Source organism: Lagopus leucura, unplaced genomic scaffold, assembly GCF_019238085.1.
Source record: "Lagopus leucura isolate 7727_CA_CO unplaced genomic scaffold, USGS_WTPT01 Super-Scaffold_100157, whole genome shotgun sequence".
Classification (NCBI taxonomy): Eukaryota; Metazoa; Chordata; class Aves; order Galliformes; family Phasianidae; genus Lagopus; species Lagopus leucura.
In genome coordinates this window covers 18,334,128-18,361,641 of record NW_024962334.1, presented here as the reverse complement: position 1 = coordinate 18,361,641, position 27,514 = coordinate 18,334,128, and the positions used below count along the sequence as shown (strand labels likewise).

At 38.4% G+C, this 27,514-nt stretch overlaps 1 protein-coding gene across 2 annotated transcripts in view; it reads left to right on the top strand.

The window, feature by feature from the left end:
• CREB5 (cAMP responsive element binding protein 5) overlaps window positions 1–27,514 on the top strand; it is a 245,531-nt gene that overhangs the window by 33,940 nt on the left and 184,077 nt on the right. The window contains exons 2-4 of one of the 2 annotated variants that reach the window (XM_042888951.1): window positions 1,410–1,481; window positions 4,539–4,632; window positions 13,981–14,102. In XM_042888951.1, the coding sequence (XP_042744885.1) occupies window positions 1,410–1,481; window positions 4,539–4,632; window positions 13,981–14,102 (288 nt within the window). Of the gene's footprint in view, window positions 1–1,409; window positions 1,482–4,538; window positions 4,633–13,980; window positions 14,103–16,877; window positions 16,927–27,514 lie in introns of those variants that run through there. The other variant, XM_042888952.1, reaches the window with a different exon arrangement.

Genomic DNA, 27,514 nt, shown 5'->3' with positions numbered 1-27,514 from the left:
GATCCTTACGGAAGTTAAAGGTGAAATGAAACAGGAATGGGAGTCAGTGGAGGTGGTAAAGGAAGCTCTGTTGCCTTCCTTTTCTTTTTTTGGTCATAGGTAGGAAATACACTCTTAGTCCAATGCTGTTCACTGGAGTAAACTATATTGAAAAGGAAATGGTCATCATCTAAAAGTTTTGTTTCTACAAAAAACTTACATTACTGAAGATAATCACTGTAATTACAGGTCTGGGCTGACATTTGAGTTAACAGTGCATTTATTGTTTGCTCTTGGAAATAAAGTCTACCTAAAATTAAGATTAAGTGTGGTTAAAATATTCTTGATAATCTGAAGTGACACACTGATTTTAGAAATTGATGGCAAAATAGAATAATTTCAGTTCTTGTACTGCACGTTTTTTTCCCTTAAGATAAATTCTGCTTCTCTACTAGGATATTCATTTTTGTTCTACAAGAGATTCACACAAACACAACTCTAATGTTTGTGTAAGCGTGGTTATGGCAAGACTGAATTTTAAGGGATTTAAAGCCAAAGTTGTAGATGGTGCTGTAAGGTGGGTCAACTACTTCCAAATCACATTGCCAATTGTAATAACAGGCTCCAAAGATTCAGCAAGAAGAGATTTGTTTATTTTAAGTCCTAGGCTGTTACTAAGAAATGATTTTTGCTCACGCTGGTCAGGGCCACTCTGGGAACATTGACCCAAATCAGCCACATTGCTGTGTTCTGAGGGCAAATGCTTTCCTCCTGCCTTATTTACTTAAGACCCAGGGGCTCTTCCCCAGGCTTTGGAGCTTAATTACTGGGCTGTGACTGCTATGGTGAAGTTGCAGTTTTAGTCAAAGCTTCTGGAGCTCCTTAGGACCTAGTTGATCTTTCAAAGGGTGTTGATGCATCTTAGTCTGGTGCATATCCAGATCCAGCATATAATACATTTAAGTTATTAATATTGAACAGTATGGACAAAGAACTTTGAAAAGTGGGCTCGTTCTCAGAAATAACCTAGACGTCTGGTTTTAATGTTGTTCAGGAGGAACTGAAGAAGGAAAGGTAAAAACCCTTAATTCGAGATATTTCTGAGCAGACACGGTCTTATCTAATAACAACACTGAACATATGCTTTTTCTCAGAGGTGGGATTTCTGCTGCTAAAGCCTAGTGAGCATTTTTTTCTTTCTTCAGAGTAAATGTGTGCTCAGGAAGGAGTAATTAGAGCTTAGACTTAGAGAGCCTGCTAAATATTAGCAAATGCAGTACTGTAAGGATGACACTTTGCTCTGCTTTTTTGGGGGGGCTTTGAAATGAAAACAAAAACTGTCAAGATTGCACATCGCATGTATTCGTGATGTTCAGAATGTATATATTCATAGGTTCCCTTTCTTTCCCCTTCCCCCTTTTAACATGTAGATTTATGAGGAATCAAAGATGAACTTGGAGCAGGAGAGGCCTTTTGTCTGCAGTGCCCCAGGCTGCTCACAGGTGAGTGGAGTCAGCGGTGATATTAATTGAGTCCTCAGCACTAGCTCTGGCTTGCATGCCTCCTGATATATTAGCACATGTCTAATAATAATGTGGGTTGTTTCTTTTTTTAAGTCCTTCCTGCCCCTCAATTTCCTTCTTTCTTCACATGATGTTACTAAAAAATATTTAAGGCAGACATAACAGCGATTTAAGACTGAGTTGGTAGAACGCTTCTCAAGCTTCTGTTCCTTCCCTTGTCTCATCCCAATGTTTCAAGCCAGCTATTGCAAATTCCTTAATGGCTAGTATGAGGGGACACACTAAGCAAGATGCGTTTGTCTTTTTTCTGCTCATATGTGGATGCAATATGTTATGTTTCATACTATGTTGATACTATATTGATGTTAAGACTCTCCTGATGTTTTTAAATTCTTAAATGCAATGCTACTTTTTTTTTTTTTCTTTTTCTTTTTTTTTTTTTTAAATCTTTGAGAGATTTACTCTACTAAATATTCTCCATTGAAAGCGCAGCCTATAGATGAATTCTGCCCCAGGACGCACATGTGGGATTCCTGTTGGCTGGCAACCTGCCATGTGCTTCTGAGGATATAATCTGACCTGTAATGTGAGATGTTTTATTTAAAAAAACCCAAACAAAAAACCTGAAGTGACAAGGATTTAAGCTGCTGAGATGTTTAATTGGACTGAAGAGTTTCTTCTGCAGAACCAATACCATCATCTCTTCCTGTTCAGTGCCAAGGGAAGAAGTTCTGTGTGTGGCACTTCCCATCCTAATTGGTTTAGTGAAGAGCTTGCAAGGAAAACTTTGAGGCAAGGACATATTTTGTGCTTTTGCCACAGGCTTCCTGTATGCATCTGTTTTAAGTGATTTAGCTTACCCATTTCTCAGATTCCTCCTCTCTTAATGAGGGCAATATTTCCGTCTATGTTTAAGGTTTTCAGCTGGCTCATATTTTTACAATCCCATAGGTTCTTATGGTGGAACAATGGGCTAACAAAGTACTGTGTGAGTATCACCAGAATGTAGGCGTTTCTGTCAGCAGCTGAACTAAGGAAAAGGAGAATTCTGAGAATGAAGGCTGAGCAGCTTTGCTGCTTGTCTAAGCAGGAGCCTTTCTATAGATGCTGGAGTGCATCTTTCTGATTGTCCCTCTGACCAAGGACTTGTGCCTTCAGCCCTGCACAGATAGAGTTAAGCTCCCACTAGACTATTCTCTCACAGAGATAGTATAATAACATCTGAGTCTTACAGTCAAAATTGAACTTTTTGTTGAATTCCAGAACAAACTTCCACTCAAATCAGTGGACTTAAGTGTTTTCAGTCAGTGGTGGGGAGCTAATCCTCCCAACAAACTCATTTATGTGCTCAGAGACACTATTTTGTTGTATGCAATTGCAATTTGGGAAGGCATTAAGGTTTAAGTTCCCACTCCAAAGCATGATCTCTGATTGCTGTGAATGTGGAATTGACACAAGTGTGTTTTGTAGCAAGATGCCTGATGGCTTCTCCACCAGTGAGTGTGGGTGCGTGTCCGAGGATGTTGATGTTCTGCATAAGAAAGTAGTTTACAAAAAAAGACACAAGAACCTGGGCTGGAGGAATAGCTTCTCCTCATTCACACAAAGCCCTCTTTAAGCTTGGCTGCTTTCACTCTGGAGACAAAGCATGGTGTTCCATGAAGGGAAATACTTTATTTTTTGTCTCACAATTTCATTGAGCAAAGTCTTTCATAAATTCCGTTTGTTCTTAACATAAATTTCTAGTGCTGCATTTCTTCCAGATGAGTAAGCAATGAACCAGGATTTCACAGAGAGGAAAAGGTCTTGGGGATTTTTTTGTTTTTTTTTTCCAGGGAACTCATTTCCATTACTTACGCTGCTTTGTCTGTGGGCTTAAAATCTCAGAAGGTGTATTCTACTGCAACTATTTATACCATAGCCACAAGCAAAGTCACTTAGCCAAGAATATATACTGTATTTACAGACTTATGTCACTTTAACTCTGTCATTGCTAGTTTTTGACAGTCACTATGTACCTGTTGCTTTAAAAATCTGCTTTTAATATATAATATAGCTTAGACACACACACATATGTGTGTATATATATATATATATATATATATATATATATATATTTTTTTTTTCCCAAGCTATGGTGAAACACCTCTTGGTCTTTACTAGTCCTGAACTAACTCTGTTAAAACTACTACAGTAGTTCTGCAGATTCACTTAGTGAAGGAAACTTTACTGAATTTTAACTTAGCAAAGTATGTATTCAAGTGTTCCAACATCTTTTCAAGCTTTCTCTCCTTTGTCTTGGTCAAAATGAGCTGTTTGTTGTAAAATTCTGCTGTCAGAACCTATTAGTACAGCTATTAATAGCATAAAAAAACAGAGCACTTCTCTGCGTGACAAAGGGGAGGAAGATAATTTACTATTGTGAAGGATCACCAATAATTGTAAGGTATTGAGCACCTTTGCACCAACAGTTTGATGTCAGTGTGTTGGTTTTCCACAAATAAAGAAACATTTTGCCTGAATATTTCTAGGTAGGGAAGAGCTGGCTTTTGTGACTATTCATAGGAGTTCAGGAGATAGGTTGCAGAAAGACACAAAAGCAGAAAAATCCAGTGAAGTGATTTAAGATGCGCTCATTACTTTGCATTTGCCGTGAGCTAAAGGCATACACAATAGCAGTTATCACAGTTCCTCAGGCGTGTGGTGACTTGTGAAGCTCTGGTAGTGGAGCCTGTGTCCCAGACCCTTAAAACCCAAACTTGATCTTGCTACATTTTCAAGCAAATATGTGACCCCTTGCTGTTTGTAACTCCAGTGAGAACTTCTTCAAATATATTTCTAAGGAGAGTACTGATGTTTGTTACTTACACTCACATTTACAAATTGTCTGTGGCGGTTCTTGTGCCATTTGGACACATTTCTAGCAGGATACATTTCTTTCAAAGTCTCATTTTTAAAATTCTGACTAATGCCAAAAGTTTATTAGAGAATTAAATTCTTTTTTTTTTTCTTCCTCTCTCTGTTTTTGCCTGACAGCGTTTTCCAACAGAGGATCATCTGATGATTCACAGGCACAAACATGAAATGACTTTGAAGTTTCCTTCAATAAAAACAGATAATATGTTATCAGGTAAGAAGACATGAATTCAAGAGTCAAGAGAACTATTCAGATGATGTTGGAAGTATGACTTCTACTGGAGAGCTAGTGGCAAAATACCTCAGAGGTTGTTGTTTTTTTGTTTTAAAAAGCTCAAATGAAATAACAAGTAGAGGTAAAATAAGCTAGAATGTGTATCTTTGGACAAAATGACAGCTGCCATTCTTATGCCATCCCACAGGTATGGCAAGAGAGGAAAAGAAATTGTTAAACCTCCACCATGCTGGTAGCTCTATCAGTGACTCCCTTGCCAACATGACAATGAAATATGGGCACTTAAGTGCATGTCACCTGGAAGCCAGCAGTGAGCGTGTTAATGAAGTGCATTTGTGCCGTTCCTGTAAGGCTCACTATTTTAAGTTTGACAGGCTCCCTTCAGCAGCTGGAACAGGCCACATCATGTGAATCACCTTTATAAAGGCCTGCCCACTGTAAATAGCTGTAAATCCTTCAGCTGAAGAAAGGTAAATCAGGGGGTAATATCCAGTATTCTTTCTCCCTAGAATTAAGTCTCTCTCTCATCACTTCCCCCCATCGCACACAGACGTTATACAGAAATATGTTTACGTACAATTACAGTCATTAGCTTCTTAAGTGCTTTTCTTATATTCTGGTCTGAGTAACCACACAATGGTTGCTTGCTGACAATCAACAACTGCCAGGTAAGGTCAAACTAATGTTAGTCTTACCATTTCTTTCCTCACCTATTCGCTTTCCTATTGTATATTCCTTGAACTATCATAACAAATCCTTAAGAATAACATCATTAGGATTTGTCAGGCTTTGAAGTAGTTGTAGAGAAAGACTGCAATGGACGTCTGTGTGGATGTTAACCCTCTTTTTTTGCATTTTTTTTTTTTTTAATTTCTTGTTTGAAATAGGTTTTTCAAGGTTAATTGTTCTTACCGTAATCTAGGAGTGTCTGCTTAGCAAAAATTCCTCCATCTATTGTCATTTCAGGTACCTCCTGTATCATGATTAAGAGGTTCTTCCTCACTGGTTGATTAAACACTTAATTTTTATGAAAATTATAGTTCACTAGCGATGGTTTGCAAATATTCGATTTGGATTTTGCTGGGGACTTTAGGTACCTGTGAGAAATCAGAGAACTAATCCCAAACAGATTTTAGCTTTTTCCTTATTGTTGAAGATGCCATAGTGGACTAAGATTACTGTGAACCAGAACTCAGCACATGGAAGAGCAGGGCTTGTGCAGCAGGTGCATAGCAGTTGTGCCCACAGAATCCTGTGTTTGGTTGGTAGCACAAATGAGAAAGTGCTGCTCTTGCACTAGGCAGTGTCCTCTGGCAGTGAAACTGCTTGAAAACATCTGTACTGTGAACACGTTCGCTCTGTGAAAGTGCTTAGTTTTGTTAGAACTTTGTTTGGCAAGAGTTGTGCTCTAGGGCAGTTTCTAAAGAGTATATTTGGTCCCCTGAATAGAGTAGTTCCATTTATGTTTGGTAACTTCTGTGATTCTGCTCCTTCCAATGGATTGCTTTCCAAGGCAAAATGCATGAACTGGTTTACGCCACTGCTACCAATAGTGAGGGCCCTTTACATGCAGACAGCTAACTAAGTATGTACAAGTGCAGAATGTTGTGACCATTTTGGCTACAGATTGTTTCTGAGGGATGTATTGTTTGTGCTTTGTGTATGAATATCCTCTGTAATAATGAGAGTGAAAAGCTATATGTGTTCTCAGAGATTATGGCAAATATGTCAGCAACTTGATACTTTGTGTATGGCTTTTTTGTTTTGTTCTCTTGGTGGATTTGTTCGTCATTATGCAGACCTTGGTATCGAAGCATTGCAGACCTCCTCTCTCCAGAGACACACTGAAAAATGTTTGTTTTGTTACCCACCTAAACCCCGGGGAAATCTACATACCTTAAAGTTTAAGATGTTTTATTCTTAGATTGCGTAGTGAACAATTAATGATATATGGGGAAAAAAGAAACAGGCATCTTTCTTAAACATTTGCCTTCATCTTCCTGGTGTTTTTTTTTTTTTTTTTTTCTTTTTTTTTCCAGTTTTGCTCATTCTATTTTATTATTTCTTTTTTTTTCTTTAAATTTTCTGCCATTAGTAGTTTCAAAGAACTGCAGCAGCAATTGCCCTATAATAAGCAAGATGCAGCATTACTAACTGATGCTGCTTTTCTTTTTTTATTTCTTCCCTTTTTAAGCTGTGTAGAAGTGAGTCTCTTCTTTTTTTTTCCCCAGTTGTGTACTATAATTTAACGTGGCACTTCATGTTTGATTCCATTCATTATTTCAGAAAGAATGTGAAAAAAATTTGTACGTAATTAGTGCATACAAAATAATGGGCTGCATGCTTTCAGATAGCCATTACATTATCGTCTGTGCTTCAAGACGTAGTTCATCACCCATTCTGATGGTTAATCTCATATCAGTGATACTTAGTATGCACTAAGCACATCTTATCAGAACCATTATTGGCAATATATACTAAAAAACCTGAGGGGTGCTTGATCTTGTACCAGCACAGCATGCAAACCAAACAAAATATGATTCAGGAAGGAGGAACATGTTTCTTATGTAAAATCTGCTAAGATCTGGAATATTGATTAGCAAGTGAAAGTTAAAATTATGTGCTATATATAAAGGTAGATATTGTTCTGTACGTGGAGTCAGCGTTTAATAAAAACATTTCCATGACCTAGTTGAAATTATTGATTCTATTCTGACTCATTTGGTGTGTTTAGCAAAGAGCTCACTATGTTATCAACTAACTCCTACATTTACTTCAATTCTTTGAAGTTTTTGCTGGCTGAAGAACAAATTTTATGGTATCTGGCAATTTTTGACCTAATTCAGAAACTTCAAGTACATGGACAGAATCACACAGAATCATAGAATTGCAGAGGTTGGAAAGGACCTCAGGAGATCATTGAGTTCAACTCCTCTTCTAAAGCAGATACCCTACAATAGGTCGCACAGATGGGTGTCCTGATGGGTCTTTGAATATCTCCATAGAAGAAGATTTCACAACTTCTCTGAGCAGCCTGTTCCAGTGCTCTGTCACCCTTACCACAGTTAAAACAGGTTTATGTTCTCTGATGTTATAAATGGATAGAAGGTCCTTAAGAGGTATTTCATTATAGTCAAGAGATTCTTCTGTTGGATAATTTGATGTTCATTTAAAAAGACAGGAAAAAAAAAAAAAAAGTAATGTTATTTATTATTCCTTCTTGTGTGCATTTTATTTTACAACCTTGCTGTAGTGAGAGCCATGGACAGTTTCCACTTGCAGCTTTATTAGCCAAAGGAGAGCTGTTCAAGTTAACATGGAATATCTTGTGTAACTTTTCTAGGTTAGTCATTCCTGTAGGAAACTTTGTAGTTAGGTTGACTGAAATAGACATCATCTCTTTGCTGTTGTGCTAACTGCACTTTACATTGCTTTGAAACTCTGTAGTTTGATGTGCATGTCAAAGCTTTTTTGTTTTTGAAATATTAATGCCTGGTGACAGATTGTTCCCTCCAGGTAAGTTCTGGCAGCTGTGTGGGACTGAACTTTGGGAGGGAGGGACACTGAGATTCCCTACATATCATATTTTAGAAGGGTCTGAAACCCTACCACCTTTGTGGAGGAAAAGGTCTCCCTCAAAGTGCTGCTACCAGATGTAGGAGAGGCTAGGTTTACCTGTATGGAAACTTTGTTTTATTTCTGAGCTTTTGGTAGAAACACAATCAATCTCTAGACAAAAAAGAGTATATGCCAAAGGCAGTGCAAATGTATTACTTTTCCAGGTAATGCCCATGCCAGTGAGGTAATTTATGTCTTCCTTGATCAGCTCATCTTCTTTCTCATTGTGATTTACATGGGGAGGTTTATCTAGAATGAATTTAGTAGAGTGCAAAATGATTGGATGTAAGGAAATATAGTTTCATTTGACTTCTTGTACTCTTCTTTGTCCCTCACTTTGCCTAACAATGAAATGTCAGTTGCACTTTTTTCTTCAAAAACTCACATGAGCAAGCTCTGAGAAAAGATTGAAGACACGTTGTACATGTTATGTGCACCTTGACAGAAAGTCCAATCAGCGCTTTAAATAGTTAATCTTTTAGCAGTAAAGTTCACGGGGAGCCTTCTACTGTGAGGGTAGTTTGGCCAGGTGCACCTGGGCCCACTTCTTCCTCTTCTACTCTTGTACTTGTCACTTACTTGAGGTCTCATGACCTTGAGCTTCTTAGTACACTTGGGTGGTAGTTTGCTGCATCAATGAAGAAACTTTACTGAATGTCTCAGGACATGAGTCTTTCCTTGTTGCTGCTTGATGGGCAGCCCTTCAAATTTCATTGCTAGTCCTGTTAGTCAGACTTTGTTATCATTGTGTGAAAGTATAACATGGGTAAGTATATAACTTCAACAAAGCCCGCAGCTGAACAAGCGAAATGGCTGTTATTACTGCACATCAGACTAAACATTTTTTTTTAAAGATGAAGAATCAAGTTACACTTTGGAGCTGTGCTGTTAGATTGCTTTTATTGAGGATGAATAATGTTTGCAGTAGTTTAATGTTCAATACAAACTCTGAACTTATGAAATTTTTCTTTTTCCTTTTTTTTTCTTCTTTTTCTTCTTCTTTTTTTTCTTATCTTTCAAATCAAAGCTTGTTTCATGTAGCTTTTCTTTTGGTTCTTCAGTTCTTTTGTTAGTGGATATCATGTTTTAAAGTTTTCATTCATGCTTTGAGAGGTAGAATTCTGGGATTTGATGGTTTTACAAAATGATGATTTACTTGATGATTTAAATGAACTATATGCTGCAAACTAACATGGCATTTCCTGGGATTGTACTTAGAAAGGCTGTTATTTTGAAAGTAAGATATTGAGACTGAGTGTCCTTTCTGAGGCTGTTATCTTGGTAATTAAAATGAAAACAAATCAACCAACACACACATGCACACAGACTCAACCACACAGACAAACATAGTGAATACCTGAAGGATTCTTTTTCTTTACTAAGTAAAAATTTCCTATTGCCTTACAGTGTATACTTTCAGTGTGCTCAGAGAACAAAGATGCATCGCTCCAAACACTGAAGACATATTTTTCAAAATGTTCAGCAGCCCAAATATATTCTGTGTGTGAAGTTAAAGTCAGAATCTGATTGCTGACCTTTCTGCTTTAAGAAGGAATAGGTTACCCTGGGATCTGCATAGACTAGACCTCCTGGTCTTCCATTAATACTTCTATGTATCTACTTACACTTTTTGGGCTTATTTAAACTTTGTTTCTTGCAGCTTTTCTGTCTATGATTACGTTATTAGAGAGGCTGATGGTTCATCTGAGTAATAGGCTGAACAAAATATTTATTGCCCAGTTTGAAGCAGGATGGGTTCTGTGTTTAAGCTAGTGGTAAAGGCTAGATAGAATTAACTTGCTAAGTAATGGGCTGATGGCTCATTTAGGTAGATGAGAAACCTGAAAGACAAGGAAATGATTGCTGGCAGCAGCTTGGGATGGAAAGACTTTTGTTTAAACAATGGGACCTGATTGGGATGGCCAGTCAATTTAGCAGCTGGATATCTAGGGTTAACCCTGAGTGAGCCAAATCCCAAGATGCTCTCAGTTAAAAATGCAGTTTGGGCCATTGAAAGTCAGGCCTGTGTGGATAACACTGTGCGTGCAGGACAGCTTTGTACAGTAATGCATGTCCTCAGCAGGAATGCTGAGCGTAGTGCTAGCTCTGTCTGAGTTTTAGTCCAGATGGGTCTGGCACATCCACTTGCTGAATTACAACAAATCAGAGCCCTGTTCTCAGTGAGCCTTCAATAGTTGTGGGCGCTAGTGATAGCAACAAAAGGTTTGTTTGTACCAAACAGGGAACAGTGAGGTCAGGCACAAGCTGTTGGAACTATTAATGCATTTTTAAGTGCTGAGAATTAGGAATATTTTATTAATTCTAGGAGACCTGAATGTGTAACTTATATTAGGGTCTCCTTTGTAATATTCTTCCCAATTAAAACATGAGGGCACACCTAATTTATGCTTAAGGGTAATTGTAGTGTTGAGTAAACTCTTCTGCAAATTCTTCCATCACCTAAGGAAGAGCTTGTTTTCCAGGGGCTAAATAGTTGTGTTAGGAGCAAACAAAGTTCAATGGATTTGGTAGATATGAGGTCTTGAAATAAGTGGATGCAGTATATGTGCAGTATAATTATTGTGCAAAATAAAGTCTTGATGCTTTAAAGTCTCGATCCTCATCAGTTTTGCTGTCATACAAACACAGAGGTTTCATGGACTTCTGGTTTCCACAGATGCTGAAGGATGAACAAAGCAGAAAGTTGTCTCTTGGTTTATATCTCGCTGAGCTGTCTTCCAGGAGGCTTTGTGGCTGGAGTTAATGATGGTACTTTCATGGTATTTTTTTCCCTCCCTTGACAGAGAGGAGAGGAAAGAGGGACAGTCTGTTTTAATAAAATCACATTTAGAATTCTTGCCAGTCTGATTTTTGAATCATAGAAGCTACAGCAACTGTATAGGAAGACTGATGTAGTCATTGAAGATTACCATGTCAATATGTTGGTGATCTAAATAATGTAGTTCAACTACCAGCTTTAATGCTTTTAGATAATGAAGCAGTTAATTGATAAGACTGGGTGTAGCGCACTGCAGATACCAAAACAGAGCAGATTATCTCAGTCTGCTTGTGATACAGAAGACACACTCTTCCTGCACATAGAAGAAAGCAATATGAAGCCTTCGTATGTTTTCTCTGGGTGGTTTGTTTTCACTGTTAAAATTATTTATTTAATGGAGAACTTTTTTCTTTCTGTCTTACATTTATGGAATAGATGCTGAACAGACCAAAAACGATTATATTGGTTTCTGTTACACATACCTTATAATCAACTTGTTACCCATTAATTTGCTGATGTAATCTATTAAAGTAATTCCTGATTTCTTGAACAACTGTACATCTTGATGAGAAAAAATGAGACCTTATTCATGGTAAGGTAGATACCCTGCACCTCCTTCCCCTTCCTCACACACAAAAAATTATGTATATATGTCTGTATATCTGGATTCAAGCAACTACAGAGAAACTTAGGATTTTTAGTTTTGATGAATGTGGTGCTATTGGCTTGTTTATTGTGAAACCCTGGTTTCTCATCTCAGTCATGAAAATGATACCTTGCTTATTTGATACGAATATGCCACTTCTAAAAATAAGATGTTTCATGTATTTGCCTCGCATTCAAATATCTACGTGCCTTTTATGTCAGACTTGGCAAAGATTATTTTTGTATTTTTCTACAAGGTAGTCATGTTTTTTTTGCTAAAGTAATACTTGGTTTATCTCTCCTTCTTTTCAGTACACTTCACTTCCACTGCAAATTGCAGTCCATAGTCCAAAGGTATTCCTGGTGAAACTGTACTGAGATCAGTAAGGTTACTCCCAGAGAACAGTTTGGCACTTCTTGTTTAGGGTATGGACCTACACAGTGGCAAGTGCCCTCAGGCTCCATAGTGTCAGCAACTCATTGACTTGGCCTCTTATGCTGAGATCTTGTGAGATTCTTGGAAAGTCTTGTGCTTCTGCCTGGTAATACAGTAATCAAAAAACTGTGAAAACCAATAGATAAATACATGCATGTTCCCAAACACTTGAGTTTTGTTTCCTTTACGCTCACAAGTATAATGCTCAAGCCAAAAGAAATAAACCAGAATTTTAACATTAAGGATTTGCCTTTTGTGTTATCTCAGTTTGTTCCATCAAAAATATAAATGCAAACCCGTGTGCTAGCCCTTATACTACTTAAGAAAGTCAAGCCTGTAGAACTATGCCTTCTACAGGTAGAAATCAGCTTCACTGTGGCTTTATGGGGCAGAAGATGGATCCCAATTGCTTATTTTTCAAGTGGAAACTGCATTTCTTCTTGAATGCATTCCTTTTTTGCTGCTTTTTGTTTAGGGTTTGCTGTGTGTTTCTATTCTGATCATGTGATGTTTATTGTGTCTGGTAACTATTCCCTGTCATGGTGAAATACTGGATCTAAATTGAACTTAGCTAGGTGCAAGATACTAATTTTTTCTTCCAGAGCTCAGCTGAAGTGGGATGCTTTCTTCTGAGGTCAGAATTGGCCCGGTATAGGCAATGGGATTAGTATGACACAGTTTTCCTTCTTTAAAGAATGAGTTTCAGACAATAGAGTAGTTGTCTATGAGTATGCAGAAGTTGATTTTTCAAGACAGTTCAGTCTTTCCATAAAATTAGGTACTCCAAAGCAGTTTGATCTGGAGCATGGAAGTGAGAAAAAGAAAGTGCCATGCAAGAGAAGGTTTTGTTAATGTGGTTCTGTACTGTAGTTCTGGGAGCATGCTGATGTGCAGTAGCAAAGAACTTGCCCCAGAATGAATGGTGTTGCCTCAGAGCTGGTCTTTGAAGAGACGATAGTTCCCAAGTTTGGGCTTGACTTTTCATTTAATGGACAAGGACCAGCCAAAGTCATTGCTTAAGCAACACCCTACAGAGCACTTTAGCTCATCTGTCCTGCAGGTTTTTGAAAAGAAGATGAAAATCTTGTACCTGCTTGATTTCCTACAGCCTGTGAGATTCAAAATAGTCTTGCCCTACCCTGGGTTTTTTGAGAGGGCAAAAATATTCCTAGAGATGCAGAAAACTATTAAAAATCTTTTCAGTCCAGATCTCATAGTTTATATGTATTATGAATGACTTTTAGGTATAAAACAGATATGGATGCTTCTTTGGGGTCAGAGTTTATTTTTCCTTGATGCTATTTCATTTCTTTGAAAATTGCACTAGAAGCAGAACTTCATACCGTGGCTAACACCCCATGTGTTTCAGAGACGTGCTCATTGGAGGTGTTTTTTCAAGCTCTGAAGGCATGAGTTAGTGCATGTCTGCCACATTTACCTGCATGCTGCAGTGTAAATGTGCATTATAATGCGGTCTGTGCGCTGTTTTGCACACAGCTATTATTGGAAGTTTATGCATAGTTATAATGACCATTTCCACATGTGAAGGATATACTTTTGTGTTACATGCTCTGTGAAAATCTGGCCTGTTTTCTTTCTGGTTGAACGATGACTGCTGCCTGCTTTCAGACACTGCTGGCAAGCACTGTCTGTCTGCAGTGCACAGTGTCAGACTTCAGTGCTGTGTGGTTTGCTTTTAATGATGGTGCGGTAGGAGTGGGGCAGCCTGGAAAGGTTAGCTAGAACCTCTTTCTTTTTTTCGTCTTTTCTTTTTTTTTTTTTTTTGGCAGACTGTCTCCCTTTACTTCAAATAGTAAATATCAGCGATCATTTCTTTTCATATTCTCAGATCAGACTCCTACACCGACACGCTTTCTGAAGAACTGTGAGGAAGTGGGCCTCTTCAATGACATTGACTGCTCCTTAGAGCACGAGTTTAGGAAGGCACAAGAAGAAGAAAACAACAAAAGGGTGAGTTTCACCAGGCGGAACCTTTCCTCCCCTTAACAGTCGTGGTGAAAGCAGACTGAACTCTGTTACCAGCTCGTAACCTTTGGGTTAGAAACTAGGTGGCACTCTAAGTTGTGACATGCTTTTCAAACGATCCTAGCAGTTGACAAAAGAAACCCCAAACCAACAAAAAAAGCAAGCATTAAGTTTCTAAAAGTGTGTAATGTGTTTGCCAGCGTTTGATTCCAAGTCTCTGCTTTTAAGTAAACTATAATAAAAACCACACACCTCTTGAGGGAGAGGCTTGGGAAAATTATATCATCTTTTGAAGTGAGGATTGCAGACTTGCTGAAATACATTACAGGGAAGTGCGAATTATGAGAAGACATTTAGTTTAAAAAGCAGTGCTGATCTATCCTCTGCATCACAGTGGATCCTTGGATTTAGCTGTCATTGCTGCCAGCTTTGTTGTGCGTCTATTTATCACAAAGTATTCATGCTGGGGTAGGGGATGGGAATTTAGCTTAGTAGATAATGTATCAATTTTGCAGTAGTTGTTCTATTACTTTTAGTGTTTTTAAATTCATGTTGAGTTATATAGGCCACTCTTTACCAGATTTTGCATGTTTGTGCGCCTGAAGGTTGTTACATTGTTTTGTGGCATCCTAAAGAGATGTTAAAACTTTCAAGGAACTGTGAAACAGCTCAATACACTACAGAGCAAAGAGGTAATGCATGAAATTTTAACTTTTCAAATATGCATCCAGTGATCTGGTTGCTTCTGAGAACTGAAACACATTACTGAACACATTCTGCAGTACTTGGAAATTCATATGCTATGTCCCCGCCATTGCGGTTCTCCATCTATTGGACATTGTGTTGTTTGACTTAACTCTCACAGTAGTCTGTTTGTCTAACTTGAACATTAACTGGTACATAGGCTAAAAGTATGGAAAGAAGATCACACAGCAGCTATGGTGCTACAGCCAGAAGGCACTTCTCCTTAGCGCATGCCTCAGCGTTAGTTTCATGTGTCTGCGTCTCCAACTGCAACTGCTTCCTATATAGGTGTTGCTTCTTGTAGCTGCTGTATATTGCATCACTTGCTTTGCTGTCCAATTCAAAATTCATACATGTGAGACGTGTGCCTGAGTTGATGCTTGGGATTGTGAAATCTGGAGGTAGCAGCATTTAGGGATCTTTGAAATACTTTGATGTCTGCGAAGTAAAGGCATTAGAGCACTTTTTGGAAGAAGTGGGAGCACTAGTTGCTGAGATAAAGAGAGGAAGAGCGGGGATATAGAAAGAATATGGGAAGAGAATCTAGAAATTTGTGGCTTATGAGGAGGAAGATGGGAGAAGATACAAGAGAAGAGGAGAGACTGTGACATAGTAAAATGAGCAAGTACAAAGTCCAAATATGAGAGTCCAAGTTGTGGTCAAAGGCTGGGAAAATATCCCAGACTGACCTCTGATCCTCACAGCTTTACGCATATGATGAATGTGAGGAAACAGAATTATAATATAATAAATGTATCTAATTGTACGCTTTAGTTGTTTCTTGTGTGTTGCAGAGGGGAGAACTGGCCAACATCAAGGGAATCTATATGTTCCTACATCTCTGCAAAGTATCAGTACTGAAGAGGATTCTTAGGTGGTACTTTCTGTATGGCACTTGTTTTTGGGAACTGGAAATATGTAGAAATCTACTGATGTGAACTTCTGTGCAACTAGCTGTAAATTAGGAGGTTTGGTGTTCCAGAGTCCACTTCAGCTCACAAAAAGTAGTTGCGTAATGTGATTAAAGCCTACGAAAGGGCATCGGGTTACCTGATGATACTAGGTGTCTAGTGACCTTGGGATGTCTTATTCTGCACTCCTTCTATCGATCTGTTCAGCTGTCAGTGGTGATCTTAAGGGTTCAGATGGATGACAGGAGGAGGGAGAAATCATTTAAATAAAAATTTAAAGAAAGGTTAAATTCACACTGGTTACCTAAACCTGTAACATTCATACTGTGTTTTCAATTAGTCTGCTGTATGTTCATTCTTACATTACCAACTGACAGGTAGGATTTTGAAGTGGGTCCCAGCAGGGCTTTATGCAAATGCTAGAGACAAAGGCCACAAAAGAAAAGGAACTCCTCTATAACTATTACTAACAAAATGCTTCTAGCAGCCTGTACCTGGAGTAAGTGCAAAGTAGTATTTTCCTAATGGACCTACCAGTGCTTGGAGATCAATACCAGCAGAAAACTTACTCATGGAACAGAAAAGTCTTGTGAAAATATTTTTGTCAGGTTAATTTCTTTGCACTCTGAAAGAAAGTTTTGTTTATTTTAGTATATCGCTGTGGCTTAGCACACAGCATGACACTGAAATCTTGTAAGAGAAAAACACTTTTTTTTTTTTTTTTTTTGTTTTTTCCCTTTCTTGGGAGTCATCATTTGAAAACTCAAAAGATACAATCCAATTAGCCTCTTTCTCCTTCTTTCCCTCTTTATTTATTTATTTATTTATTTATTTCAAGAAAGTGGGAGCCTGTGGGTAATCTATGAAAATTTGTTACAATTAAGCTGGTTAAGTGGGTTGGTGACAACCCAAATTAGCTGTGAAGTGCTGAGAGAACACTTCTAGGAACAGTATGTGTACCTGTAGCAGAAATGCTAATGACTCAAACCAGTGATTGAACACCTGGTGGGAAGGCAGAGCCAACTAATGGGAGCTCAGGTGTAAGCAATGCACTTGAGTGAGCCAGGATTTACCTCTTCCCAGATCTTACTGAAGGGTAGGCAGTGGAGGCAAGGGTATCTCTCTGGAGATCACTGTGTCCCTGAGGTCAGAAGGTAAGCAGTTTCTTTCCTTTATTTCTGTGCCTGTGGCTGTTGCATTTGAGCAGGTCTTCATTTGCTGTAGCCTGGGGTCATGCTGCTGTGCTGTCATTGCTATACTTTCCATTCCATTGCTGTACCCTTCTGGGAATGGTAGTACTGAGGTACTGCATGTGCATTAATATCCCAGCTGTTTGACCTGGAACAAATCACTGTCTCTCTGTGTAAAGTGAGAGTAGTGTCTCTTTCTGCCTCTCATACTTGATGTGTCTTACCTGCAAAGACTATAAGCTCATCTATGAAGGGTCATCTTTTAAAATACACTTGGATTAGTCTTCTTCTTGGGGACTGAGTGGACTTAATAATGATGATGATGCCCTGGACTTGAACTGAAATGAGAAAGACAAGAAGAAGCTTTTTACAAGCGTCTGTAGTTGTAGAACAAGGGATAATGGTTTTAAACTGTAAGAGGGGAGAATTAGATTAGAATTTAGGAGAAAATTCTTTACTCAGAGATTGGTGAAGTAGTGGCAGGAGTTGCCCAGAGAAGCTGTGGATGCTCCATTTCTGGAGGTGCTTGAGGCCAGTTTGGATGGGGCCCTGGACAGGCTGATCCAGGGGAAGATGACCCTGCCCACGGCAAGTGGTTGGAATTAGATGGTCTTTACATGTCCCTGTAGCCTTAACAATTCTATGAAATGAAACTGTCAGCTTGTTTTGTCACTTTGATTACCCATACCATTAAATATTAGCACAAGGTCTCTTCCAAGAATGACCCAATGCTTGACAGCAAGGAATGCTATAGATCAGAAAGAAATACGCTGGTAATCCTATGGGAGAGGTTTTCTGTATCATCTTAACAGCACTCTTCCTGACACAAACTTGTCAAACTCGCTACCAAAATTAATATAGGTAAAAGCTATAAAGTTTCCACTTTCAGAAGAGTAAATACTACAGCTCTTAAGAACTTGAGGTTTGCAGCACTGACAGCTCTGCCATACGCAAAATTTGCAACCCAGGTCAACAAAGTAGAATATGCTGGCACCTTTTTGTGCTAGCTGTATGTTTTAGGCTTTCAATGCTCTGAGCATTTAAGTATCTAAGGAACTTGTGATGGGTTATACCTGCAAATATGCCCATTTCTGCTGCTGGTAAGCCCTTTTGCCACATCATGCTTTGAGCATTATGTTTGGGTCTGAGGGAATTGTCAAGGATGGGAGGGGTTAGGATTCATTTCTGAACAACTGGACCTGCTTTATTAAAATGCATCATGCCTCACTTTCCTGCATGGAATAAGACAGAATGGAATTACACTTATAACATGTAGAATATCACGTAAAGTAACCTTTAGAAGCAGTGAGTTGAATGTTTTCAACGTGAAAGTATTTTTAAAATAACTCCTGTTGGAATTTGCATGCATTGCTTGTGAAGGCATATCCTGTCATTTTGAAATCTTCTAATCAGTGTTTAGTGCATCAAGATAATATGTAAACAATTACATCTAGAGTCTGACTATAATGTGGGAAGTTCACGACCAGTTCAGAAAGCTCATAGCCAGCAAGTTCTCTGCTTGACTTAATGCTCCTGTTCTAGGCGTGCTGTTCCACCATAGGCACCTTTCTGCTAGAAAAGTATCAGCAAAATGAAATAGTCCAGTGGAGAAATAAATTATGGTCAAATATGTTCATGTGATTAAAGTGCAAAACACAGAGTCGTGTTTTAAGAACATTTTTTCTTTTCTTTTTTTTTTTTTTGCTTCAGTTTTCTAGTATTGCAGCATATCTGCAAGTTGAACTTGAGTATGGTCTTGTGAGAAGTAGTGTCAGTGCTGTAGTGTGCTGATGAAGAATGGTATAACTTCCGAGCATGTGCCCTGCCTCTACAGCAATCCTGTTAGCTTCCTTCTTCCCTTGAAAATATGCTAAACCTTAGGGGGCTGGTTGAGGTGAAACAAGAATATTGTTCATGTACATGTTTCAGAGACGAGCGTTTAGAAACAACTGTATTTCACTCATGAAATATTACAAACCAACGAACTCATAAGCAAGTCTTCTTCCAGAACGCTTTTCAATCCTCATTGATTGGCATGTTGTACACCCGAAGAAAACAAAGGCCTGTGTTTAAATACTACTTAATAGTTTTTAAATTATGCAATCATAAACACACATGCACACTTATTTAAGCATGTCAGAAGAATCATTTTTTTTCAAGTTCCTTCTGACTGCTTATTCTCCTCTTATGACTGAATGTATTATGTGGTGGGTTGTATAACAGAAGAAAAATAAGACTAAGAAAGATTTATGTTAATATAGTACTTAAATGCCAGGGTACAATTGTATTTTTTTTCCTACAATTCCTACAATTGTAGGAATAGTAATAGCTTCAACTGTTGCTTTATCAATCAGTTAAGCTGTTGTCAATAACTCAAAATTCTAAAATTCAAAGTCCAAAATATTACCCCAGACTCAGATTGAAGTGTAATAGTTCTCAATCTTTGAATGTAACATCTGTATGTGTGTTGAAGTATCTTAATTTCATAGCATTTCTTTTGCGTGGTGTATTCAAGTATTGTAAAGATACTCTATCACCCTGTATCAGAAGTTCTCCAATGGGTTGAATTTTCATATGTGCTAATTCCATCAAGTTAAAAAGTCTTACTCATCTACTTTTGGGCTTACAGTTAGTTTATAGTCACCTTTTTCTAAATTAACTTTTGCAACATTCTTATAGAGAAGGAGAATGCTTTTTTTCTTATCTTCTAAGGAAAAGGAGATTGCAGAAGATGCTGTTTTCCAGAACTCTTTCATAGCAGTACACCAGGCTCCTGAAAGAATTGCAAGCATTGAGTGATATTTCCAAGGGAGTTGGGTCCTTTCCACTGTTCCACCAAGCAAGCAGTTTTCTGTGTCTTTCGGTTCCTAAAATATCTTTAGCACTGTAACCCCAAAAGATTGATAGGGATCTTCAAAGGCATTTTGGTGTCTTGCTCTCACTGAAATAAAGCAGGAGCAAATCACTGAGCTACCATAAAGGATCTGGACTCAAGTGATGTGCTAAAAATTGCAGAGGAAGTCTGTGGCAGAGCCTCGGATTGATTCCATATCTCCGCAGTCTCAGCACAGGGCATCGCGCAAACCATGTGTGTTAAAGATTTATCAGCTGTTATTCAGCGTTGCTAAAGACAGGAAGAATGCTCTCCTCCTCTCTCCAGATGGGTAGACTTGCTATACTTCAGCTGCTTTTCTTAACTTATGGTGCTTTCATAGTAGACATGTGGTGATGCATTTTATATAGGAATTCTGCAGTTGGCACTTTGGTCCAGTGACTTTGAGTCATGTTTTGAGCATATATCTGTAGTTGAGACACTTATTCCAGGCACTTTGTTAGCATGCTGAACTGTTACAGAGCTGTGCTGAAAAACTTTCAAGACAACAGAGTTCATAACATGACCTTGCAAAAATATTTGGAGGAATGGGCTTTAACTTCACTTGTTTCTGTCAGTACATTTTATTTTCTGCTGGCAGGCAGGTCTGTCTTATCTTCTTCTGTTGCAATGGAGCGTATTTGAATGGATTTTTGTATTTAGATCCTCATACTCTGAGGGAAGGCCTGAATGCTTTTCCAGCCTATATTATGCAGAAAGGCAATATTTGAGGGCATACGTTTTTGATTGAGCTAAATCTCCTTAGCCATAATCCTTCCATGTTCTTCTGAATTCCAGCTGATGAATCACCCTGCAGAGCTCAGTCAGGGCAGTCCACTTTCCTTCTGCTTCATATTGTCTCTGTCCCAATGAAGTTGAGTCACTCTCCTGTAATGTTTGGGTTTTGGTTGTGTTTTGTATATTTTGGCTATCCCCAAAAAAGGAAGACTGCCTGATTTCATTCTGATATTTCGTTCAGAACAACACTGCATAGCTGTTGTGTGTTTTGCCTTGGTCTTCCTATGGATGTTTTTAATGGCACAGCTTTCTTGGTACATGCTTAGATTACAGCAGCATGGACTGGATGGCATCTGATGAAGGGATAAACCTTGCTCCTAGTAGTGTTTTCACTAAGTCTGTATTTTAGGTAAAGCCTGTAAATCTTGGCAATCTCCTTAGAGCTTACATTCTGCTATTAAATACAAACTCTGGTCCCAAGAGCCAAATTTTAAGTGGACTGCAGCCTATTGGGTTGGTTAGGTAATAAGATACTGCTGATATATTTCAGAGCAAGGTGCACTTTTATTTTATTTATGAAGATAGACATGCTGGTTGAGGGCTTAATCACAGCTGATAAATCATTTTAAGAAAGTCTATTAGAACCATATGCTTATTCCTTGTATTAATATGGTATGTCTGTTTCTAGTCTAATAAGTCAGGGTCTCTTCCCCTCTTCCTTCTCCCTGCCTGGTGTGTGAACTATTTATCTGTTTAACTGATATTGCTTGCTTGGGGGCATTTCTGTTTTTAAGAGGTATCATTAATAAAAGGTGAGCAGAAGAGAGAGAAATTCTCACTCTCCAGTGAGAATGGGAGAGCTGCACGTTTTCGGTCATCTTTGTGTAGGAGGAATTTCAGAGCAAAGGTCCAAAAGCTGAGAATGGGAAACCTATCAGTTAAAGACTGGAGAACCATGGCATGGCCTTCACTCAGCATAAGGTTGTCATTTTGGCCCAGGTGGTTGCAATCCTGGAGCTCCAGGGCTGTGAGGGGGTGGGTATGCAGACATTTTGGTTACCTCACCTTTCCCTCCCTCAGAAAGGGCTGCTGTGGGAACAGGTTCCATGGCCATCTAATGAGATCCACATTGGCAGTTACTTTGTGCCAAGTCCTATTTATTATTAATTGGTGGTTCACTTGCAGATCTTTCCTATTATTTATTGATTATACCTCTACATATTTATTATTTTGCCAAAATTCAAATGCTAATAATTTCCTGACTTATTTTTTGCTTGCAAACTTTGTCTACTGTCAAAGTGGACACAGTTATAAGATTTCAAAACAGCAACGAGTTTTAATGTTGACTGGATTTCTTTCACATTTTGCACATGGCAGTCATCTATTTATAAACCTCCATAGGGACTCCTAAACCTTTACAGTTGGGTTTCTCCCACTTCACCCCCTTTTCTCCCTTGCTCCCCCAAGGCAAATCTTGTGTTTTTGGCATAAAGACAATGATGGTGATTGTTGTATGGATAAAATATCTACATGCTAAGTACTGTGGGTAAGGTTTTTTTTTTTTTCTTCTTAAATTTGTACCTCAAGCAAAATAAATTGGAAGTTAGAAGCATCCAAGAGAATAAGGGTATTTTAATCGTAAAGTAGGAGGTCCTGGTATGAGTTTCTGGTAGCCTTTAGTGTTACAAAATGAGAAATAAGAAACTTGCTTTACAGCAGTTGTGTAGCATGACCCTTTTCCAATACTGCGCAAAATTATTCTCTTACTAAAAGCCACCAAACTTGATCATTAGAACTGAAGTGCTTCAGAGTAACTGAAGGAGTAGTGGTTAAGAGAAGCCAGAACAACTGAGCATGTACTACAGTAGTTAAACGATTACTACTTTTGGATGCATAATTTCATACCCTGTGGGGGCAGCTCCACTGACCCTAATGGAATTTGAAGTTTTTTTTGCCTATTGCAGCTATGCAAAGATCTGAAGGAAGAATAAGCCTTTCCTCAGAGATGAGAAAAAAAATCTCAGTTCATGGAGAGATGTGAAGTATCTGATTACTTAGCTGAGATCCTGATAATATGTCTGGCTCTTTTAAAAACCATACCAGAGATGCAGAAATATACATTTTAACTATTGTTCTGCTTTCTCTCACATGCTTCTTTACAGAAGTTGCCAAATCCTCTCTTATCAACTAAATATCAGTTTGCTTTCTTCCTTGAAACGTGTGTGGCTTGCTTGGTCCCCGGGAGGATAACAGACATTAGTTTGCCACGTGAATGTACATGTCAAAGTGCAGATCTGCCAGCCAGTCTGGGGCTGGGCAAGGAGAATGAACTCAGTGTTACAAACAGCCTCTTTTGAATTTCTACAACCTATTAGTCACAGCAAGCTGCCCTTATTGATTTTGGTAAGAGAGGTCACTTTTAATCCTCTAAAGTGGAGAGAGCTACATGCACTCTCCATAGCATAACATTAAAATTGACACAGCTCTGCATCACTTCTATGAAAACGCCCTAAACCTAGGTGGATTATTGCCTTGCTTTTCAATGGCTACAAGCTGCTAAGAAGACTGTGCTACCCCAGAATTTGTATAAAAGATTCAAAGTACTTGATAAGGAAAGCCCAGCCAAAAAAAAAAAAAAAAAAAGCTGAAAAAATATCAAAAAATTTTATTTAAAAAAAAAAAAAAAAAAAAAAAGCTGTCCCTGCAGAAAATGGACATTAGTCTTAAAGTTTAATTCACCTTTAAAAAAAAAAATTAAAAATCAATAGAGAAGTTGAGATTATCATATAAAAGAATAAACAAGAACTGACCTTATTTTATGATTATGAGAGGAACTTTTTCTGGTTGATGGCCCTTGCCAGTTTTGTTTGTTTTTAAAAGAACTAAATCTTTGAATACAATGCATGTAGTCCCACTTGAATCCTAAGGGTGCCTCAAGACAAACACCAGAGGTGAACTCTCAGCAGTTTTCTTTTTCATCTTTGTTATCCCTGTCCTGACCCTCTTTTTCCTGCCTAATGATTGTTTGCAGCGTACTGTTATTAAGTGAAATCATCTTGAGGGAAAAATATGCTCAGTGGGGATAGAAAAATTGTTGTGCTTCTGGAGAAGTCTTTTTTTTTCCCTTTCTTTGGAATTCTGGAAAATGACTACTGCCCCTCTTGATTTTATGCCAGAAGTTATTTGGAAACTTTTTTTTAAAATGTTTTACTCATTTTCTGAGTCTCAGTAAAAGATGTACAAGGTAAATTTTAAGGAAACTTGTTACCTTGTCCTGTAAGCTTTGTATTCTCTCTTTTCATTTGTTGTGGCTTTTTAATCGCTCCTCCCACTATAGCAAAATGGATTTTGTTTTGACCCTGTTCTCCAACAACAAACAGCAGTTGGTCTTTTCTGCTGTGCATCATTTTTCTAAAGGAGGTCTGTTGATATCAACTGAAAGAAGCTGTAGTTCAGGTAGAAATGCCCAAGTTACAATCACAGATCAAATCATATTCTGCATGCAAGCATGTTTTCCTCCTTCTCCTCCTAGAAAGCCTGAGAGATGAGTGAGAGGTGAGGTTGGTAAAAACCTGTGATGCTGTTCACTGATGAAAGACACACAGGCTCTAGACTATTTGCTTCTCACTTAGAAAGGGAATTTCTAACCTGAAGAGACAACTGCAAAAGGAAGTGCAGTAAAAAAAAAACCAAAAAACCAAAAAAACAACCCTGAACAAACACAAAAATAGTTCACCACCAATATAAAAAGATGCACATTAAGGGAGTACTGCTCAGGCAGGCTCTGAGCCATACAGGCTCCCAGTGTAATGCATATAATGATGGAGGTTCTTGACTTCCATGCCACAGCACCTTTCAGTTGGCTAAAAGTGCCCTACAGTCATTAGCTAATTAGGTCACTCAGTTCCTTCTCAACAGACATTAAAGTAAATATGTGTGTGTGCAGTGTGGCTTGCCCTCTTGTGTTAAGAGAGATTTGTTCTTTCTCCTCTTCTTCCCTTGTTTGAGGAGAGGTTTCTCTTTATTTTTTGCTTTCTTCTCTGTGCTTGCTGTTGGGACAGAAAGGAAGCTGGGTATCTTTTGGCTTCACCACTTCTCACTGAGAAGTGGTATGGCAGTGGCACGTGGAAGAAAGCTGCCCCATCTGCTCATTTTGTGTTTTTATCAGCAGTATTTTTTTTCTTTGTCTCAGACCTCATTTTTTTCTAGCAATGAGGAAAATAAAATATATTGCCTGTCATTCCTACTGATGGTAGAGTCTGATTTTGGAGTCATCCCTCGTGTCCTAACACTGTATGGGAGAGAGGAGGCAGGAAAGTATGGGTTGCTGAAGGGGGGAAAGGTGTGAAAAGAAGTACTAATCACCAATACTTATATAAAAGTATATATATAAAATACTTATTCCTGACCTGAAGCCAGGACCTGGTTAGGAAAATGAAGGGGAACGTTCACAGTGAAGAAGAGGAACAGCAACATCAATTAGATAGAGAGCTGAGGAGGAGTATCCATCAAAATAAGAATTTGAAGATCATAGAATCATAGATGCTTTGGGCTTCTCTGTGATGCTGATTTTCACCTGTTTCCCGTTCACCAGCACTGGCACAGTTTTGCCATACTTCACAGCTGCTGCTTTCTTGTAGTTCATTTCCAAGTAGGCCTTGTTCATGGAGTGGAGCATGATCAGATTGCTCACTTTGCTGAAGGGCTGCACGTTTTTTTTTAATGTCCTGGTCTGAAAAGCCGCTGTCTAGTAAATTGGGTGTCTGAAGGACCTTCCCACAATTCAGTAATTCCTCTCTCAACAGCCAGATATACAGAGCAGCCTGAGGACTGCTGGGCACTGCAGGCGGATGATTTGATGATGAAATTATGCCTTGTGGAAACTGAGTCAGTTTCTCCTCTTAATGCTGAATAGAGATGTAGAGCTGCATCCCTTGACAAGAGCAAGATGGAGATGTTCAGCTGATAAGTATTAGAATATTTTTCTGAAAAAGAGAGAGAAGGGATATTGTTGTTTCTGCTTTCAGTTGTTTTGAAATGTATTTGATTTTCCTCATACTCTTATCTCAGGTCTTCATATCCCATGGCATGTAATATCTCTGTAAGGCTTGTTTCTCTAATGATAAGTAGTTACCATAGTTCCCATTAATACTATCTTTTAGTTCCAATACAGTAAACTCATGCACATGTGCATGCCAACATAGACATTTCAGGAAAACTAGGAAAGGCATTAAGTGTATTACGCCTTAGCACATAAGTTCTTACTTTGTGGATTATTGTTTGGCCTGAATTTTTTTCAGGTACACTTTCCCTATCCCAGTGCCTTTTCTTTGCTTCATCCATCTCAGCCAGTTAAATGTGTATATCAATGCTTTTCTGAAATGAGGCCAAAGACCATCTACTTAAATAGTTCTTAAACATGTGGCTAACTTCAAGCATGTGTATAGGGGCTTGTTGAAGAGATAGTTTGCTGAATCAGGACTTCCCAAATTGCAGCCAATCTTCTGTTTTAATGCATCTTTGTTACTGCCTCGTATAAAATATAGGTAGCTATTGTTACTTGAGCTCTGTAGGTGAAAAAAGTTGCAGTTTAGTTGACGGTTGTCTAAGAATAAAAATAATCTTTCAACTGCTCTTCTGTTACAACTTTCTTTTTTAAAATCCCTTCTAATATATTTTTTTCCATTTGTGAAACGTAATTAATTGCAATTTCATGTTGTGATTAAAAAACTTATTTCTCTAGTGAAATGCTCATTAACCTGGTCCATTAAGAAAGTAATTTCTTTCTACTTTCTTTTCTTGAGACTTTGTTTTCAAACAAGATGTGGCACAGAGGTAGTAGTAGATATGCATTATTATTGACTAAATTAATGTGAAACACATGTCCAGTCTTCTGCATACATAAATTTTTGTTATATCCTCAGAAAACAGTTTTAAAGAACAATAAAATTAACATCTCACTGACTTTTCCATTCACTGGCATCCTTCTGTATTCAAATGAGATAAGGATGCCTGTCCCATGTTGTTTTGGTTTGTTTTCTCCATCCAGGATGGGAGGTAGTGTGGGGTGAAAACAGGTTCCACAAAGCAGATGCATCTGTGAGAAGATGAAGGCAAGGGAAAAGGGGCAATGAGGGATATGTTTCAAAGTGCTTCTTAGTATATTGTTAGCAATGGAGGGCTCAAACTGGCTTCCTGGTGGCAGTCTGAGTAAAAACAAGACCAAACACTTTACTATTGTAGTTGAGTCACTTAGTACAGTGTTTCACAACAGAGTGCACTTCCCTTGTATTTATGTAAGACGGTAAGGCTCAAAAAATATAATTGGGCTTTCCTTCTTTTTCCTCACTGCTTTTCAATATTCGCTTCCTCACATTCCATCTTCAAAACAGTTAATCCGTATCCCCTTCTTGAATAGCATTATCGTGACAACACAGCAGTGAAAAGAACCAAGGCTGCGGGACTTCTAACAATACCAGAGGAACAGGAATGCCCTGAAAAAAATGTGCTCTCATCCAGCTGCCCTTCATATTGTTGTCTCCCTATCCAATTTACTAGAGAATTTCCCACTGGCTCTTGGCTTGTTCCCAAATGAGAATGTAATCTTTTAAAGATTACACTCCATAATGCAGGGACAAGGAGCTCTTTATTAACTGGGATGGGGAGTCACTTGCTATTAGGAAAGGGAGAGGGATGGGCTGTAGCAGTGTTTTGTGAGCTCTGCTTTCTGCCCCTTTTTGTTTCCTCAGTGATAGGATGGCAGGTTGGGAGTGGGAAACTGCTGCAGCTGCACTGTAGAAAAATAATTGAATGTAGGTTATGATTATGGCAATTACTTTTATAATGCAAGGGATTATACCATAACTATTACATTGCCAACAAGATTAAATTACCTAATACTGCAGCATGGTTTGTTTGGTTTTTTTTTTTTTTTTTTTTTTT